General features: G+C 41.9%; 1 protein-coding gene across 5 annotated transcripts in view; it reads right to left on the bottom strand.

Annotated features, from left to right (window-relative positions):
• Positions 1-1,496: 1,496 nt before the first annotated feature.
• Positions 1,497-20,926, bottom strand: part of PRDM2 (PR/SET domain 2) — a 59,327-nt gene continuing 39,897 nt past the window's right edge. For 3 of the 5 annotated variants that reach the window (XM_069874878.1, XM_069874875.1, XM_069874879.1), the window contains 3 exons: positions 16,464-20,841; positions 3,385-3,520; positions 1,497-2,294 (listed from right to left, as the gene is read on the bottom strand). In XM_069874878.1, coding sequence (XP_069730979.1) covers positions 3,412-3,520; positions 16,464-20,841 — 4,487 coding nt within the window. In that variant the 3' untranslated portion in view covers positions 1,497-2,294; positions 3,385-3,411. Of the gene's footprint in view, positions 2,295-3,384; positions 3,521-13,404; positions 14,503-16,463; positions 20,842-20,926 lie in introns of those variants that run through there. The other 2 variants (XM_069874876.1, XM_069874877.1) reach the window with 2 other exon arrangements.

Below are 20,926 nucleotides of genomic sequence, written 5' to 3'. Positions count from 1 at the left end.
GACCAGCAAGCTCGTCCTCAGCAACAATCCTCAACTGGCCAGAGAAAACTGGTACAGTAAGTGGGATCTTCGACAAAACGCTGCGCTGGGAAAATCAAGGGCACGTCATACCCGTGCTTTAAGACAGAGAATATTGGAGCTGGGTTTTATCAGCACTGAATGTTTGTTTTTCAAGTGATCTGGATGCTGTCCAGACACACAGGAAGAGAATTCCTGCTTGAGAGACCAGGGTTTACCATACTAACGCTAAATGGTGAGAGGAAGGAGAAAATGGGGAGAGAAAATAAAGATAATGTGCAAAACCAAAGTGAGCCAAGCTGTATGTGCACACCAGCTTCTTTGAGCTATACATAAGGCCAGGGAACTTAATTTCTGTGCTATTTGAACCAAGATTTGCCAAGCTGCCTAGCAGATTTGGATACTTGCTTCCAACTAGTTTTAAAGGATAATGAGAATCTCAGTCTTCCGAGGCTGGTATGAAAAAAGTCAGCCTTCATTTGGGATTAGTACATCAGGTATTTCAAGAGGAAATTATTGCTAACAAAAAGCTCAAGAGGGGACAAATCCTAGAGGCTCTCCACTCTAGGAAAGAGTGAGCAGCCAGCGAGGGCACGAGCTCTCCCCAAAAAGTCAATGGTCTCACAGGCTTGACCTGGAAGCATCACTTCCAACATGGGAGTGGATATAGCTTTTTATGGCTCATCTAGTTCTCAGCGTCTCTGCCTTCCCCTAAACCACAATTGCACTTAGAAAGCCTCCAACAGGGGTTTATCCAGAAAATCTGTAGTGAGATAATTCAAGATCCTGAAGACCTTTTCTTTCCAACTTAAACAACACGTAGGTAAAACATTCTTATGGTGAACAAAACCAATGTTTCTTGTTTAAAGCTTTCGTATGCATCTTGAACATTTTGATATTCATCAAAACGATAAAAAATTAACTGTTTCCAGCAATTTCATATATATATATTAATATATATGTCATGTATATATGAAGATGTATATAAAATTGATCCTTTTTTGACTTCGTCGGGGTGGTGGGAAGGAGTATCAACCGGGCACTTTTTTTTTTCTTAACTAACATGTGCATACACAGATGGGTGCTTATCTGTGTGGAGTGCAAAGACAAGGAGAGGAATAAATTGACTGAAATAAGGGGAAAGTAGGGCAATCAACCCCCTCAGCCTCCTTGAAAAGTCCCAAACCCAGACGCTACAATAGCAGGGATCCTGCAAAAACTTGCCTTGACAGAAGGAACCCTTTGTCTTGGAGAGGAAATCTGCAGGGGGCCGGAGAACCCCCCTGTCAGATTGAACACCTGTGTGTGATTGTCACCGTTGTGGAGCAAGAGGTAAGAGACCTTTTTGCGCTGCATTTCACCAACTGACCTGTATGATTCTTCAATTTGTCTTTACTGGTTGCCAGCCACCTTCTTGGATGCTCTCTCTGCATTGAAACTAAACATGCTTGTAAAGAGAGTCGCAAACACAAGCTCCATCATTAAGGAAAAGTCTTGCTTGATACTGCACATTCCATACTCTGACTGAAGAAATAAATCCTGGCTGTACCAAAAGTATCAGGCTAGCAACAAATGTCACGAGATGGATGCTCGGCCCTCTATGAATCTGGGCCACCAGTGCATTTCAGAAATCACTTAGCAGGTGGCTTCCAAAAAAAATGTGGGTCCCGACGCATTTGGAAATCAATGGCACCGTGCCTGTTAAAGCTAATGGTACAAAGTCAAGAGACTGGGGTACCCACAGATGTGGAAACCTCAGCAAAACCTGCCACTCCCTTCAGTGGATTTTTGCGGGATGCCCAGTTCTTTACCCGTTAGGATGCAAAGTAGAAACTAAAATGATGAAACAGTCTTTTCAGAATTTAATTGCATAGTATGTTAAACCCCTCTGTGTTCTAACAGAAAGAGGAGACGCCTCCAGACCCGCTAACCCTCGGAACATGGTTAATCTGCCTGCAAATGTCTGAACGTTTCTCCATGCTATTCCACTGGCTGTTGATGCACGGGCTCCATGCGGCAGGGGACCCCGAGATCACCCTCTCACCAGCATCCACAGTTCATCACTCTCTGGAGAAGGCAGGAGCCCTGCTCTGCGCTCTCTCCCTCTGGAAGGAAGGATAATGTGATAGAGGCGCCACTGCTTCCAGCAGAAGAAACCGCTGTCCCTGTTATCTACGGAGGAACCGGTCTCACCTCATCTGAGTAAAAGCAGGAGAGAGAGGATAATGCTTGAGGATTAATTCACCTCACCTTTTCCAGTCAACAGTTCCTAGTACCTGCAAATACAGAGAGTTGCATTTAATCGGAGTCAGCTTTTAGATTAAGCAGAGTAACTGTCCTGTTACCTAGAAGCAGGACAAGGAGAGAAGCCCATGATTTAACTTACGCTTGGGTTTCCTGCTAGTACATGGTCTATGCCACAGTTAGGGATGTTAACCTTTCATCAGCAACCGTTCCCTTTATTCGGGAGGTAGTAAACATCACAATTTTACTAACTTTTCCCCAGGATGTTATTTTTGGAATGTATAAGAAAGAATAAATCTCATGCTGCAGCATCTCGACTTTGCTGGCACCCATTCGCACCTTTACCTTTACACAGGTAAGTATATCGTTCCTTAGCAACAACAGCAGTATAAAGGAGGTGACTATCTCCATGTTACAGGTGAGGAAATGAAGAAAACACTGTCTTGTTTAAATCAACCAACAGGAAATCCGTTCATCTTCACCAATAACACTAGACCACGTCATTAATTTGTCCCAGCCCATACAGCAGTTTACCTCACCACAACCCCAACTAATGTTTCTGTGTGTTCTCCTGGCACTGCAATTTGCACTATAATACTTGTCTTTGGGCTTCTGGTATTCAACCAAAACAGCCAGCCAGTAAGACACAATCCCAGGCATATTTTTTGGTCACAGTTAATGTTTGTTCAGCGTTTACTCATTCACCTAGAAGATCTCAAAGCACTTGGCCCACTAGTACAATCAGATACGGAGAGCACCCCATCCTTACAAAAATTACCTTCGCCTCCAAGCTCCCTAACAATCCAGAGGAGCAACACCTCAGGTCTTAAAAGCTCAGAAACAAAAGAAAGGTCTCCTTACACCTTCCATGAAGCTAAAGAGCTGGCTCTGCCCTAAGAGATCCCTTTTCCTTGTGCCTTGTCCCTTGTGCTCGATTTAACTAAGACACAGGGCACCTTGCTCTCCCCCTTCACGCCTTCTTTCTTATTAGTGACTGGTTACAACGAGAGCAATGACACCGTGGATTTTCTGAGGCTCGGATAGTATCTGTAGCATGCTTTGCACTCCTTGCCCACAGGAACACAAGACAAGCAAGCTCAGCGCCCGGCTGCGTTGCCGTACCTGGTTTGGTTGGACATGCAGATAGGTCTATTCCTTGAAGAAGTGGGATGCAGTGCAGTTGGATTTCTTGCATTGCTTGGTGCTGGTGTTATGCGAAGAGGAGGAAGGACATCTAGAGGCCATGCGGAGCCTGTAACTATACAAAGAGGCAGAAAAAACTCATACACTCGCATTGGGAAAAAAGCAGAGACATGTGGTAGGGCCCTACAGGGCCTTTAGTAGGCGATGGGAAAAAAATCTACACTCCACCCACCTTGCAAGCACCAAGAGCTACTTCTGAAGGCAAGAAGAGTTTCTTGCAGTGTTCAGAAGTTACCCCGTTAGTTTATTCAAGTTGGAAATGGACAATGTCCAGTGTCCAGCCTCCCCCCCAACATCCCAAACCCTCCAACCAGACAGACAGACAAATCCACACTTATGTAAACAACTAAAAAAGTCACAGTCGGTCTCCTCAGAACAGCCCGTATTAGGTTTTGAAATACATATTTATGGGAAAGGAATTTTACATTATTTAAGTGCAATACCACATCTGGTCATTTTTCCCAAGGCCACACTCCGCAGTACACTTTCACCAGTATAGATTGTACATGATATGTTATTTCACTTCAAATTTTAAAGCAACTCAATCCCAAAGTGAAACTGAAAACTGGGGATTCTAACTCTTCACATTCCATCTCTGTCAACTGTGATTTCGAGGAGAAAGCCTGAGAACACAAGTCAAAGCAAGGGAAACAGAAAGGCTTTTGCCATATTCTGAACAATCTCAGTTCAATTGTATTCCCAAGCTAGAATAGAATTTCATTACATAACAACACGTCTAAGAAAATTTCAAACTTAAGAGTTTCCTCCAGGTTATTTTTAGACTTCAATATCGACCTTTTAAAGGAGATTTCAGTTACAGTTTGTCCTCATCCCCAGCCTTTGTAGAGCAGCGTAACTGCAAGGTCGAAAGAAAGAAGCGCAAAATTTTCCATTACAACACAAAACCCAAACCACAGAAATTTTGAAAAGTAAGCAGTTCAATTATTTCCAAATTAAAATTTGTGGTCAAAATCGCCTGCCAAAGTTTTGTTATTGTTCTATGTAAATCATACTCCTCAGCCTTTGTGACTAATAGTGGAGTATTCGTATACTGAGTAAGAACCAGAGTGGTAATGAGGAGGTCAACAAAAGCCAGATTTTATTGTCCCATATAAGGGCTGTTACTAAGGGAAACATCAGAACAGCCAAATTAAGTTTAGTTTGTTTGGCTTTAGTTCTTTACTATAACTAGAAGAGAGAACTGTTAGGTTCTTTCTATTTAGAATGTTTCCATTTAATGTCGAAAAATTAATTATGACTTGTAAATGTTCTTCTGTAATCAATAACATCTGTGTTACTGCCTGCAATGAGCCAATGCCTGGATCCTGTGGGAAACTTAAAAGCCTCAAACCCAAAGAGATGAAGTATCAAGAAAATCTGACCGGCATTTTCAAATGCACACCCCTCCGCCCCCGCAAGAGCTGGGATCCAACACCCCCCTAATTTCATCAGGCTTTAAACAAATAGATCACTGGGTGATTATTCAGAAGCTGAGGACCGGAGGGAGGAGATAAAAAGGGATTGTAAGATAAAAAATGAAATAGAGCTCTGCCTGTCACCTTCCCATCCACGCCCTGAAACCACTCGGCACGGACCATGGCATCGCAGCGACTTTAGTGTGTGAAGGCAGAGAGGGAATGGGTGCCCTCCTCTGTACCAATATCAAGCTGACAGCGATTGAGAACTCTGTTTTCCAAGAGTCTGTGTAAAGAAATGCAGGGTCTTCCAGATATTTTTGGAGTAAACCCCTGTGTCGGCAAGGCAAGCTGATCTCAGAGAGGGGCTGCGACATCCCCATCAGATGGAGGAGCTGTTATGGAGCCGGCTGGTTTTAGCACTGTCACTTCGCACCTGCTTTCACCATCGCCCGTGCGATGGGAGGGAGGGAGATGAGAGGAGGGAGGGAAAAAGGAGAGGCGGGGAGAAGGAAGAGCATCAGAGAACACACTACGCTTGCAAGAAACGGGGTACTGAAGGCCAGTGTTAGGCAGCAAGAAAGACTTGTCTGAATTTTCTCTGCCAACTAGGACTTTGAAATCAGGGTAAGCAGTTGTGGTGAATGTACTAGCTGTATTGCAAATCAAAGCTAAAGCAAATGCTAAATGATGCTATTTTTTAACGCATAGGCAGGATCTAAACCTTTCTTTCTCAGCTGAAAGCACATCCTGACTACAGAGAGACAAATCACTGAGTTTGGTGAGACTTGCTACAATAAACCCACACTTAATCCCGTGTCTTAGAGTCTTCTTTCCTTGGATCCAAAAGTGTTTTGTGGTATGAGTCAGCCCCCTAATCCCCATTTTTCAGATGCAGACTGAGTCAGAGGAAAATGATTTACCAAGGTCACCCAGAAAATCCACAGTCTGAAAGCAGAAGCAGGAACAAAGGCGAAGGCTCCCCATCACACTGCGTTCCCGTGCCCCAAGCTAAATTGCCTCTTAAATACTTCAGAGGTTTAAACTTATTTGTCTGAACAAAATTCTCACTTCCACAAACCTTCCTAGGCCACTGAGCCTTGAAACGAGAAGCACGAAAGAGCTGGTAAAGACACCCAATCCTGGCACACTGGCTGCCCTCAGACATTCTCAAAATACATTTGGTATTTTTAATGCAAATTATCTCCTCTCTTACCACACTTGTGCCATTCACATTCTTCCCAGTTGCTTGTTTAGCTCACTAGAAATGTCCTAGAAAACTAAGCCACGTTACTCAGGGAATGAAGGCTGGCGTGATCCCATATGGTTGCTGGTCATAGAATCATAGAATAGTTTGGGTTAGAAGGGACCTTAAAGCCCACTCAGTCCCACCTCTTTGAGATAGACAGGGACATCTCCCACTGGATCAGGTTGCTCAAAGCCCCATCCAGCCTGGCCTTGAGCCCCTCCAGGGATGGGGCAGCCACCATTTCACTGGGCAACCTGTGCCAGGGCCTCCCCACTCATGGTGAAGAAATTCCTCCTTATGTCCAGTCTAACCCTGCTCTTCTCCAGTTTATCCCCATTGCCCCCAGTCCTATCACCAAAAGCCTTTGTGAACAGCCCCTCCCCAGCTTTCTTGTAGCCCCTTCAGGTACTGGAAGGTCGCTATAAGGTCTCCTCGGAGCCTTCTCTTCTCCAGGCTGAACAACCCCAACTCTCTCAGCCTGTCCTTGGACAGGAGGTGCTCTAGCCCTCCTTTCATCTTTGTATCCTCCTCTGCATCCCTTTGCCGGTCACACCAGCAGAATTCAGTGAGAAGAGCAACGTCACCACAATGAGAACCAGTCAGTTAATTTAGGTTCCCGTTTTTACCTCGACTAAAGTGTGGGGCTTACACTTTCGCACTCCTCATCTAAAAAAACCATGCAAATGGTCCAAATTTCAGACACGCAGGCACTCCAACGTATCTCCTCAAAACAGACACACCAAGGACATATTCCATCAAAAGTGTCTAACTGTTCTTAACTAAAATGATGTACAAGCTGACTTTGAAAATAACTGACTGCCTGGGGAAAAAAAAGATAAGGAGGTGTGGACGATTAAGCCTAAATTCACGGCTTTGCTGAACTAGGCTGGGCAATTTTACAGGCCAGAAGGCAAGCAAGGGGGGGCAGGGTAGGGATAAATGGGATTTCTGGGCTTTCTGTGCTCAGTGAGAACTAAACATCATGCCGCAAACCTAACCGACATGTGCTTTCTTGTTCTAGCCTGTTGCTTAACGGGAAAGTAAATACACAAAACAAGGGCTTGGAAAAGCATCAAGCACCAATTACATGAACCGGTTTGTGGGTTTTTTTGTAATGTATTGTTTTTGAAGCAAAACAAAATATTTAGCAGGACAAAAACATTTGCAGAGATAATTTTCTTGAGGAGGATGCCCTCCTGTCTCTGTGTACAAAAAAGAGGGGGCAGCAGAAAGCAAGAAGGATCTCGATGTGCTGTGCCACGGCTATTTTGAGACTGATGTGCATTTATTTATGAAAGCAGTAAAAAAGCTGGAACACATCAGGATTTTATCTTGCAATCACGTGATGCCAAAGGACATAACATGAATATTATGATTTTATGGTCAGGCCTTTCATGAATCTAAACTGGAAAAACCTGTTACTGAGATCCTTGCGTTCTCAGCTTTCAAGAAGATACCCAGCAGCATTCTAACCACAGAGGTTCAGAAAGCTCAACACCTTTAAAGCAGCACTGCTCCCCCATACAAACTCAGAAATTGTTTTGTTTCATGCATGTGCTCCAGAGTGTGTTTCTTCATTGTTGACTTAGTTCCACTCCCAGAGAAATCCTGCTTCAGATCACTGTTAACTTCAGAGACGAACACTAAATCAACACTGAGAACTTGAAAAAAAACTCACACCCTGCTACAAGTCAACTAGAATTCATGTATTGATACCATTTTACTTTAAAGGGATTCAGCGCTGAGCATAGCTACAGGGCTCTTTCAGAAAATCAGTCTCCTTGGCCACACATCAAATTGAGCTCAAAGTCACTTATAAGTCACTTTAAGAAGCCTTGGTCTAGGTCTATAAACTCAGATGAACAGTATCCCTTCAGCAATTTATCTTCCTGACCTTTTGAAGAAGCTCAGAGCATTGCACAAGCCAAAAGTGAAGAGTGTTGGATTAAAAAAAGCAGTACTCGAATATATCTGCACTGGCAGGCAATCTAACCTGATAATTCGATAAAAAGTTTGGATCTACTGAATCACATTCATGACAGAGGAGTGCAATGAGAAAACTTTATCACACATAGGGAGGACTAGGCAGTTGTTTTTTATTTAGCTTTATACAGGAAATGGTGACTCCAAATGAGTTCAAAACGATTACCGAAGGCTCACAAAAGCAGCGTAACCCCTCAGCCCCGCACATCTCATGACAGAGAAAAGAAACCACAGAAAAAAATGTGCTTTTGATTTAAAAAGACAGATGAGTGAAAGCATGTGCCACAATGAATGGGGAACGCAACTTCAGGCAAGCTCCAGAGAGCAGTTTGAGCGTGCAACTCTTCAAAGCAGCTCAAGGATGGAAGTTGGAAGGAGTTGTTTCTCATCCTCCTACCTCCTTCCCCACTGCAATGGTTAGCAGGAATCACAGTACCTACACAAAATGCTAAATAAATGCTACCATCGAGTCAGAGTTGGAACATGACTAACTGCTCCTCCTGCATGATCTGAGCGAGGGAGTGTTTGCTCAGTCTGCCTGAGCGCTCCCAAAGCAGCTCCCTGCAAAGGCAGCCCGGGAGCCGCGGCAGCGCTGGGGGCTCAACACTGAACTGCGCAAGGAAAACACACCGAGCTCTTTTCTGTTTCCACTCGCTGCCAGGCCTTCAAATGCCCTTAGCAGGCAGCACATCCTCTGTGTTCTCGACAAAACCACTTCCCTGAAAAAGAAGTCCTTGCATTACATTACTGTAGGCATTTAACTTTGCTGAGTAGCACTGCCCAGACTGCAGAAGGAACAGGGGCAGGCTCTGCTGGAATGGGCCCAGATTATTGTTCCCTTTTGAGTGACCCAGGGCATTATAAGCAGCATAAGTCTGTTCCTCTGAAGGCAGCACACCTCCAGCATGGAATGTCACCTTGCACTAAACCAACTGGATGCCGAGCCCGTATTTCTGCGAAATGGAACATCACCCGCTGAGTAATCAAAGCTGTTTCTCACAACCCTTTGGCGTTTCTGGGAGTACTGGCATCCAAAACGTGACTCAGAGATCCTGTTTGGCTTGTGAAACATAAAAATTGCACCAGAAGAATAAGCAAAGATACATACACAAACAAAGTGCATGCTGCTGATCACTACACTATGCTCCACAAGCCACTTAAGCCTTGAATAAATTAGGAAAGTGAATCAGCTACCTGCATCTTTAGAAAAAGCCTCCCTCCAGCTTGATGCCTGCTCAAGCTTCCCTGCAAGTTTCAGTGCTTTACTGCCTTCTACCTCAAGAAAAGCCAGTACTTCAATGCCCTTTTCCAAGCTTTCTAATGTTCACTCTACCACCAGCATTTTTGAAGACTTACTAAGAGAAGTAAACACACAGGATCAGCAAAACGAGAATGAAAAGAGATGAAGTGTGCATGGGGAGCAGCATCAGAGGTGACTCAGTAGCAATAAGGCTTCCTCTTAACCAAGGAAGAGGTTTAAAAGCAGACAGTGGCTGGAAACTGCAGACCAGAGACAGAACAGGACTCTAATGCCTCCTGCTCCTTTCCAAGCTCTGCCGTTTTAGACAGTATGTTTTACACGAACAGCTCCTACTCCCTCTCTTGGTCTAATAATCTATTTGCATTTTAGCCATCTGGGTGGGGACCCTTGCCTGTCAGTGCTGAGCACAGAGCAGCACCAAATTCAGCTACAGCCTGAGTGGTACCTTGGTATTAATTTCCCTCGAAGCAATACTTACAAGTTATTATTTATTGCAAAGTCAAGATCCTAAAGGCAGCTTGGGAAATGACATCATGTCATTCATACAAATGGAATAAAGGCCAATCTTTAATAACACTAACATGTTTCATTGTCTCAGTGTGTTAAATGGACCATTAACAGTAACATTAGAACATTGTAAGAAACGTATTGCTTGTATCTTCCTCTGAAATTGAACTATTTTCCTCACCTTCCCACTCTTCTACAACATACTGGAAGGTCCTACTCATATCCTTTTCCATTTAAGAAAACTGTGATTTACTTGTAGAGCAGCCCCACCCCATGAATTAACAGGCGTTCTACAAAAAAATACCGTATGCAACTAGACAATTAAAACATGGCACACAAAGAAGGAACAAATCATGGACTTATACTGCCACCTGAACATGAATATCTCTTGAGCACTTGAATTTGTATTGTGTCCTCAAGTGTTTTCTAAGACATCTCATTTGCCGATGGATCTTCGAATAACTGCCAATCACAAAGGTCAGATGAAACAATTCACTTTAAAAATTAATGCAGATCATTGTGGCTGTGCAGGAGAAGCTTTACAGAGTTCCCATTAAAGCAATCGAAGATTTGTGCTTTTCAAAATTCCAGTTACAGCTTAAAAACACCCAACATGATATCGTATTAATTCTACAACAACTACGAACACTCAATTTTTAAATATTATACAGGGGTGACCTCAAATCAGCTTTGCTCTGTATTACTACGAAAGTATCTTCAGTTATAAGAAATTTCATGCTAGTCCCAGGTTTCTTTCTAATTCTTTGCCAGTTTAATTAAATAGAAAATATGAAAGTTTACCTCTTTTTCGTAATTCACTTACCACAAACGCTCAGATCCAAATCAGCACGCACTCTTTGTCCAGAATCTATCCTTTCAGCTCATTTTCATCATGAATAGAAGCAGACTATCATGTGACTTATGCAGATCATACATTCAGTAAATAAAAGCTAGAATTGATATGTAGCCTCCCAAGTACTCTTTTTAAGGTCACTCACAAGCTATTTGTCTTATCACTTGCAACTCAGCTTCCCAGCTGAACTTGGCTCCAGTAAAAGCTGGAACTGGCCCCGTAATTTTGGAACTGAAGTCACAAACTGCAGCGAGCGCCATTCAGTTTTACATTTGAAACTGGAAATCTACACATCAAATCGCCAGGATCTACTTCTCTGACATCTGCCTATGGAAAATCATCAGGAAATAAACTAAAGCACTTCAAATAAAAGGCTTACGCTATAAAATGCTGACAAAACACAACCCCAGAAACGCACCAGCCTAGATCACTACAGGCAGCTCAGAAAGGGTAGAGAGATTCAGAGCAAGGCAGGAAACACTGATTTCTAATTGCTATGTGCAAGGGGACTGGCTGCATCACCTGGACTGTCCCACAAAGCAGGAATGCTTTTAAGACATTCTCTCAATACAAGCCGATTTTAACTCCCTCTAGCAAAGTGGATGATGGGGGAAAAAAAAGAAAGATAAACCCAATGTGTTACATCTTCCATACATGCTTCAACATTGCTGTGTTTATTAAACTGCCACTGCATTTGATCTCGACCAGCATGTCAGGTAATCTCTGTAAACAGGACAAGTTTAATTGTTTTTATTGCCTGCTTGGATGCATTTCAAGAAACGTCAGCACTTTGTGGGCATCGTTACAGTTTCATTGTTGCCTTCAAATCATAAAGAGGCAGTTGTAAAAGCCATATAAATTCAATTATGCAGGCAAGATGTAATAGTGACAACGAAAGATATGTTTCCTATCTGTAATAAGTAGCCTGTTTATGAATGAATCTTCTTCCTCGATGATCAGCTCTCATTCTGGAATAATCTCCATCACACAGCGCTGAGAAGTGGTGAGTGCAAACCTTTGTGAACGACAACAGCATTTCTGCTGTGATACAAAGGAATGAGGGAAGGAAGCTGCTTTATTCACCATCAGTTCACTACCAGAAATCTCTAACAAATCCTTGCAGGGAGATCAAAACACCGAGACTGCAGTAAGACCAAACCCTATCTGGTACTTCAGTTGTAACAGAAGAAATGTGACATTATGAGTTACAGTTAAGTCCAACCCTCAGCAACTTTGAATCTATGGGAGGGATTTGACCTTTTTTTCATGTTTCCTAATCCTTACGAAGCACCCAAATACAACTATAGCTACATAAAACAAAACGTTGTCACTGAGCAACACCTAATCAACACTGAAACTCCTCGTTGTGGCCGGCCCCACCACCTAAAGGATCTAACAGCTGCTGTAAGCCAGATTAAGAATTCACCTCTAAACGTGGTGCAGCTATTAAAGTGAAGTATGGTTTATCACAATGCAGGTGTGGCTGCAAAATCACTCAATGAACCATGTTAGAACTTCCACAGATTTTCCTTATCTGTTCAAATTCAGGAAAAACTGTTATAGAGAATAACGTGCTCAAGGAATGACACATCACAGGAGAAATAAAGATGGAGTTCTTGCCAAACAACCTTATTCAAAGTGAACTATTAATTTGAATAGACATCTACATAAAATATTAACTTACTACTGGATTAGTAGCAACTATGCTATTAAACAGGCTACTGTAATCATGGAATCATAGAATCACTAGGTTGGAAAAGACCTTTGAGGTCACTGAGTCCAACCGTAATACGGTAATACCAGTAGTCTTAAGTGTTCCATTATTCCATCCAAGTGCCACACTAATACAGACACAGATACTTCCAGTCCACTGCAGGAGGCAGAACCCATATCCTGATGATGGAATAAAATATTCCACAAGACTCAGAGCCAAAACCCTTTAAATGTATTTTTAAACTTAAAACTGTTCACGAGTTCGAAGCATATAAAATTAGAACATCATAATATCAGAAGTTGAAATGGTGTGTAATTTTAATTAAAATAGTTTAAATTTATTAATGGTGTCCACAATTAAGAAACATAATATCCAAGACTAACTCAGAAGTGCCAAATTGGTATAAATTTGTTGCAGCAAACTGGGTGTAGACAGTTACAAGGATGCAAGCACACAATTCCTTCTAGATGCACACTGTTCCATTTTTCCTGGTACATCTGGTTTCCATCCAAAAGGCAAGTTTCCCACAAGCTCTTAAATGCTTACTTTATTGGTTCCAGTTCTATAAAACATGCCATGGTTCCATCTAGTTAGCCATTAAGTGCTTGCACCACCACAGAGACTCTCTAATACATTTGCAACTTCCACGATGTATTGCATGCTGGAGGAGAAAAAACCCCTCTCTGGTTGCTTACCTGCATTTACAGCATCTTCGGCAAAGCTACAATGTTCAAAAGCAATGACAACCCCACTTTTATGTCAAATTGTAATTTTTAATGTTTGCATGAGAGTAAATCTTTATATCACTCTCCAAGAGGAGAAACAATAGAGCTAACAGCAAACTTTAATACAGGAACATGCTCCAAGATCAACAACCCAAAATGAAAACAAAATGGAAGTAATGTAAAATGTAAATCACATATAGTACAATTGAAGTGTCCAAAACCGTTTAAATAATTTTAAATATTTTATTTTTTAAACTCACTACAAATGCTTTATACAATATTTCAACATAAAGCCCCCATAACAGAAATGTAACAAAATGGGAATGATAGTGAAAGTTAAAGTGGCACAAATTCACCAAACACGTATTAAACTACAAATTTTAAGAGGTAGATTACTTTTTAAGTCAAGAACAAAAAATGGAAGGGGTGGCTGGATAAAGAAACTAGTCACTTTCCATCGATTCCGTCATTAACCTCGAAAGCCGTATGAACACGTGACAAACAGTATTTCCATAAAAAGCCATTGTGAAAAACAGACCAATTTGTTGCCTTAAGTTATTAGATAGAGGTGTACCACCTTTTAAAGTTACTATATATTTAACTTTCAAAATATACAGGTATGTAGTCCTGGTCTAGACTTCTTATCGATAAAAAGATACACTGCATTCATTATATATATGGTATTTAGAAATCAATATCACTATTTCACTGCTATATAAAGTTTCATTTGCATGTATAAATAGGAATTTGCAAAATTCATAAAACATCCAAATCAGGCGCTTTTTTCCCCATTGTGTGCCAGTCATTTAAAAGACTCAGGAAGCAAGAAGATGGGAGGAAAAGGAAAATCTGTCACGCTAGGTTGGCCTCTACGGATTCACTTGGATAAAAGGAGATTGAATACTCTGAGTGCAGCAACACTTGTTGTCCCTGAATCTACACTGAATTATTGACAAAACTAAGGAACCAGTTTTGCCAGGTCTACAGCTGGACTGCCCGTACACCATCCATGAGGAAGGTTTAGTGAATCCCACTACTTCTTTTGATGGTTTTGGGTGGGTTTGGTTTAGTTTCTAATACTACCCTTCTCTTTTATCTGAACAGTCTTGGAGCCCAGCATGCGTGTCGGGCACGAAATAAGAAAGCCTGACACGGGATATTAGCAAGAAGCCTGCAGGCAATTATTATCATTGTGAGTCAGCTTCAGTTTCGCAAGCCTGGTGGATTTCACATCCATTGTCGTAGTGCTTATCCTAAGTTGAGCATGCAACAGCTCTACCATGGCATTAAGGGATTTTTTTTGTTTGTTTTGTTTTTTTACAGGAGATTCCTAGAAAATAAACAAAAACAAAAACTGAAGATAAATGACAAAACAAACTATTCGTGAACGGTGTATGTTTACACAGAAAAAACGGAAGGTGAAAAACAAATCTGGAGACAAACGTTACATGAAGCAAGTCTTGGAGAAGTATTAAGAATTAAGAGTCTCTGGAAAAAAAACACCAAACCAACCCAACAGTGCCTAGAGAGCAGAATCAAAGCTAGCCTGTGCTGACAGTGTATGAAGGCAAAAATAATCTTCATACTATATGCTTGATAGAAAAAAAAAAAAATGACTAGACAATCTGTTTATAAGCATAATTTCAGAAACAAAAAGCAGGAATTCTTCTAGCGTAACTATTCATTAAACTAGTAAAGACTGCAAGCTGGCAAAGTAAACTAACAGTATTTGAGAGAGTCAAGGAAATCCTGCCCCTAGGTTAATTGTTATTTACCCCAAATAGTACTAAACAATTTCCATATGCACAGATTTCCAAGTACTCGGTCATTTGGCTTAATGTCAAATGATTAATTTAGACAGAAAGATGTGTCATTCTGGCTTCGGATTCTACTGATCTGTTCTGGCACCACATAAAATACAGTTTCACACATAACACTAGGAGAGTGGCTGATGAGAATTAAGTAACATGAAGATGTTTACATCCCAAGAGAACAGGCCTGGTAGAAATTTCTTGTTCCTTAAAGGCATTTTTTACACCATTAGTCTCCGTAGTCTCCAAACTCCAGTAACAGTTTTCTCCTCAAACATGCCCTACTCTGGGTATTGATTATTGTACATCAAACTCTTCTCTAGCACTGTGAAATGGTTCCGTTCTATTGGTACTTCCCACAGTACCTCTTCAAAATGTTCTCCTAGGAAGTGTCGATCACCAGACCCGCAAGCTGCAAACAGTTTGGATTTTGATCCTTCTTCTCTTCTTGACAAATTCCATGAGGGGACAATCCTTCTGAAGAAGGCTTCCACCTCATCCCTCTCCTCTGCTACCAATGACTTTGCTAGAAACCCACTCCCTTCGGCCCCAAAGCTGGGGTTAATCACAGCCATGCACTGCACTCGGCAAACCCCATGAAGTCTTAATCACCAGTGAGCTTTGAGAAAGTTCCTTGACAAATGAGACCTATTTCCAGAGTAACAGGGCAGGACCATGCCAATAAAAGCTGGTTTGCAAAATATCCTACTGATCCGAGAGACTACATGAAGACGTAAGTCGGGACTCGGGCACATAGGTTAAGGTTTTATTTATTTATTGAAGTATTGTTCGTTTTTGGGATTAAAATGCTTCTTCTCAAAATGAAACAGAACTTTCATTATAAAATCTGTTTATACTGAAACATAAGAGCATGATATTTGTAACAAATTTACACATTCAGGTAACTTTTCTTACACATCTATTTCCCTTATATTAATGATCTGACTCAATCAGTATGCACATACACTTTTGAAGTATTTGGTCATGGCTTTTTTTCTTGTATGGTATGCAGAGAATGCTTTTTATTAAAACTCAACAACGCAAGTTATTTTAGTGAATAAAAAAAACGCAGTCAGGACTTTTAGCTTAGTGAACCACCATAAACAAAATCTAGAATGATTTTGGGCCACTGTACATGTTAGAGATCAATACAAGGTCACTGTCTCCAATAACATGAAGTTTAATAACGTGAAGTTTATTTGCACTCAGGCACTAACATGGTTTTTCTCCAAAGTTTTCAATTCAGTTTATAATTGAAGATATTCTCTATACAAAACTATGTCTTATTTCATGACAACATGACAAAATGCATCGAGTATGTACATCACACCTCAGCATGACTGAGCAGCTGAACTATGGTTTAGGAAACGCAACCTCTTTTTTTATTTAAGTATGAGAAACTCAAAAAATGACCAACAAAATCGGCTAAACAGTAAGCAACGTGTTCCTGTGTCGTTTCAACTTCAAATTAAATGCTTACCTGAAATCTTTTAGTTCTTGCTTTGTACTGCTTTCATCTCTTTTGCTTTCTGCTGCCTCTGCGTTTGCTGCTTGCTGCAGGCTTCGTGTGATAGGTCCCCCGATCCTCTCTCTAGATTTCGCAGCGAACCTGTCTGCCTTTTTCTTACTCGCCACCGCAGACTTACTTGGCAAAACAGCTTTATTATTCCTTTGTATTCTGACGTGCAATTTCCGGGGCACTTTGCTCGAGATTCCAGAGGAATTGTTCTTAGTGACCCCCTTGGTTTTTTTCCCATCAACATGGGACACTCGGGACACTCTTACAGGACTAGAGTTCCTCAAGGACGAAGATGAATTTGGCTTTTTGGATCGCATGGAAGGTACAAATCTAACGTTTTGTTTTGATTTGAAGGATGCAGAAGGATGCTGGATTTGTGCGGGTCCTGAGGTCCGTGCTCTGGTCTTGCCCAGGTGAGGCTGCATGCTCTGCATTTTGATTTCTGCGTCTGCTGTTCGCCGGCGCTGGCTGTTGCCTTTTTCACTGCCCGCAGGTGAAGAACTTGCACTTTTTTTGGAAGAATTCTTTTTAGAGGAAGGAGAGATGGGTTTTTTGGGACAGCTGTATGATGCATGCTTATTCAAACTTCCAATGTAAGTAAACTCTCTGCTACAGTAGGGGCAGACGTGAGAGTCTGCCTCGGACGGATTATTTTTCAGTTCTGCCTTCTGCTGGGCAGATTTCTTTTTTTGCAAGATAGCTTTCTGGACAAGTTGGTTTTTCTTTTTCAAAGCACTTATTTTTAGTTTATTTGAGGACATTTTGCTAATCTCAACATTGAAATTAAGTCTCTTGGGCTGACCCATTCGTCTGAAGGCATTCTTTCCCGGGCCAGCTATAACCACCAGGCCATTCCTCGGTTGCACCGTCTGTTTCAGTGGTACTGGATTTTTTTTAGGTGTGTATCTCTTTTTATCACTGGCAGATGCACAGGCCAATATGTGTTTGTGCAACTCAGGCATGTTATCAACGCTTTTGCCACATTTAGTGCATCGAATAGCAGTAGTAAAAGTCTGTGGAATATTGTGGGTAGTGAAGTTCGTTGCAGTAACTCCAATACCCATAGGATTACGATGGTGATACTGAAATGGAGGTGGTTTAAAGCTTGGGTAGTGTTGATTGAGACCCATACGAACATCTGGATCTTTAGATTTTACTCCAGACGCCATTATTTTTATAGTAGTATAAAGCTCTTCGGAAGAATCATTTAGATCTTCATCTTCCTCCTCTTTAGAAGGTTCCAAAGAATCTTCTGTCAGGCTCTGCATGTGCTCCACGTTTGCCTTACTGGGGTCAGTAAAATTCTGGGGTCTCAAAGTCCCACTTTCAAACTCATGATGTGTGCACTCTTTGTCTGGATGAAGATCCCGCTGATGCTGTTGCAAATTGCACAAAAAAGCAAATTCCTTTTTACAAACCGAGCAAACAAAGATATTTCCTACTCCATGAAGCAGAAAGCGATGTTCCGACAAGTCTGTTTTATCCCTAAAAAGCTGTACACAGAATTCACATTTGAAGGGCCATTCTTCAGCATGAATGGATAAATGCTTCGTTAGGTCTTTAATAGAAAGAAAAGGTGACTCACAGACATTGCACACAAAGCTTTTATTGAACGTTTCCTGCACCACTCCTGATTCACTTGAAGTATGAGGATCTTCTCTTGCTTTCTGTTGTTCATTTTCAGGTTCTTCCTGTTTTATTATCGGGAGAGTATTTTCAAGGTTATCAGCAGAGGAAACAACAGAAGAAACTACAGAAAGAGGAGGTGGAGAGGGGGATGATGAAGATGAGGAGGAAGAGGAGGAGAAAGAGGAGGAAGAGGAGGAGGAAGATGAAGAAGAGAGCGTAGGCGGACCAGGTGACGCAGCAGAAATAAGAGGCTCAACAGAAGGAACAGGAGACGGAGAAGGAGAAACTGTAGGTGAAAGAACCGGCAGTGGGGACTGGGTAGTAGCGTTAGAAAGTGGGGATGGACAGGAAGAAGTGTTAGTAGCACTTGCAGAGACATCTGGAGTCGGTAACGGTATTGTTGGAAGAAGGGGAGGAGGTGACGAAGCAACTGTTAACACTGGCGGGCAGGGTGGTGGGGAAGGAGGATTGGTTGGAGTTAATACAGGAGGCAGCTGGCACACGACAGGTATAGTAGATGCCTGTGGCACAGGGGAAACGGAGGACCTAAGAGGCTGAGTGTCAACAGAAGATGATGCAGACAGACTGGGTTCCACGTCAGGTTCTGCCTTAAGCTCCAAGGATTTGCTTGGACTCTGGCTGCTGTTTACACTGAGGGTACTGTCTGGGGCAGCATCTGTTCCATTATACTCATTCAACAGAACCTTCTGTAACATGCAAGTGGTCGGTTTCTTCTTTTTAACACCACTACAAGTTGGCTGTATGGAATTTTCTTTATATTCCCGAATTTCAGCATCGCTGCAAGGCTTCTTATGCACGCTTAAATCTAAAACGGATTCCCAGGGAACCTGATTCTTATTTTTGGCATCAGACCTTAGTTTCACACCACTAGATAAATCCAGTGGCTGCTGGTTGCACACGCTGCCAAAAGCTGGAGCTGCTGTCCAGTCTTTTGATATTTTATAGTCTTCAAAGCAAAGAGGGCTCAAAGTCTCCTTCTCCTCCCTTCCAGTCAAGCTCCAAGCAGGTGAGTTGCTGTGGCTTTCCAACTTTGGCATTTTTGAACTCCGAATGTTATCATTCCACACAGTTTTTCCCTCACCTGATTTAACAAAGTCTCGAAGTACTGGACTGTGCTGTGGAGAACTTGGAGGAGAGCTGGTCCTCCTTTTAAATCTACTAGATACTGGAGGCAAAATAGGTGATGAAGTAACAGAAGGTCCTAGTTTAGGGATTTCAGTTGATGGAGTTACCTTCTTACTGTCCTGTGTCTGAAGAAGCTGTTTTAATTTTGATGACAAATACACACCTTTTTCTTTATGGAAAGGTAAGCTTTCTGGTGAAATGGTAAGAGGAAGATTTAAAGAACTAGTAGGAGTTATAGGTTCTGGGTCTATTTCAGTTTTTATTTTTGGTACAAGAGGAGGGCTGGCAGTTCTTCTCTTTTTGGATTCACTGCTCCCACTGCTGGAGGGTTCCTTGGGAGGTTCGTTCACATGTGTGTGTGTAACCTTGACATTTGAGGAAATTTCCACGGTGACTGGGCTGATTATACAGTTTAGCCCATACAAGTCTGCAGAGTTGGATTCCATCTGAATCACATCACAATTGCTTGTGCTGCTATTGGATTGAATTTTACCGTCAATATAATAATTTAAATTCTCAGAGATATTGCTGGAAATATCCATAATATAGACATCATCTACTTCACCGTCCTCTTCTATTTCTGTACTTGCTATATAAACACTCTGGACTGGTGGGGCCTGCTCTGTTGGAAGTGGTGGCTCTTCAATAAAGAATCCTTTTCTTCTGACACCTTTGGGAATAAGATGACGCTCATGAACCCTGCGCTGATGTCTCCGCATGTTGGTGTGAGTTCCAAAAACCTTTTTGCAGTATTTGCATGGATGCAATTCTTTGGGCTCCTTATTTTCCTCAGCAGAAACAGAGTTTGACATTTCTTGGGAAACTTTCTCAGAATCCAAGATGACTGAATCTTGCACAAGACCGGAAACATTCAGGTCATCTTTAAGACCATCATCCACAATTACTTGGTTATCAGCAACATTATCCAAGTGCTGTGATGACGTTAGTGTTAAGAACGGTTTCCTTTTTGGCCCTGCCTCGTGGCGACGTTCATGTCTTCGCCTGTTAATTTGAGTACCAAAGGCTTTCCCACAATATCTACACTTGAAAGCGTGGTTAAGAGTAGATATATGGATGTGCATGTGGCGTTCAAGTCCTTGCTTTGTTGTGAACTTTCTCTCACAATGCTGACAGGGAAACATGAATGTTTCTTGAACATCACCATTTGATTCCCCTCTCCCTTTTGGAATTTTCACAACAAGCTGCTTCTTTGGAGAGTTTTCTGGAGATTCTTCCGATGTACTCTTTTGCTCCTCCACAGAGTCTAACTTTTCTTCACATATCAAAGGCATTTCAGCATTTTCTTTAGGCATACTGGTATTTTCTATCTCCTCTTCATCTTCCTCGTCATCATCCTCCTCACCATCATCATCATCTAAATCATCTGATGCACAGTTTATTGCTTCTCCTTGTCTGTCTTCAGTCACCACTTGTGGCTCACTGGTAGGACTGGGGATCATCAGCTTCGGAAGTACATCCTGATTTACCATTTCCTGAATCACGGCTGTTTGCTCCAGGGACAGCACAGCAGAAACAGAAGGAGCTTCATCTTCTTCTTTATGACCTGATGCAGAAAGTAGGAAAAGAAAAGCATGAGACGTTTTTACCAAACATTTCAATGTATGCTGCATCCTTTTCCTACCTCTTCC

The sequence above is a fragment of the Phaenicophaeus curvirostris genome, chromosome 22 (assembly GCF_032191515.1).
Source record: "Phaenicophaeus curvirostris isolate KB17595 chromosome 22, BPBGC_Pcur_1.0, whole genome shotgun sequence".
Classification (NCBI taxonomy): domain Eukaryota; kingdom Metazoa; phylum Chordata; class Aves; order Cuculiformes; family Cuculidae; genus Phaenicophaeus; species Phaenicophaeus curvirostris.
The sequence above is the reverse complement of the archived record's forward strand: the minus strand, read 5'-3'. Positions and strand labels throughout refer to the sequence as shown.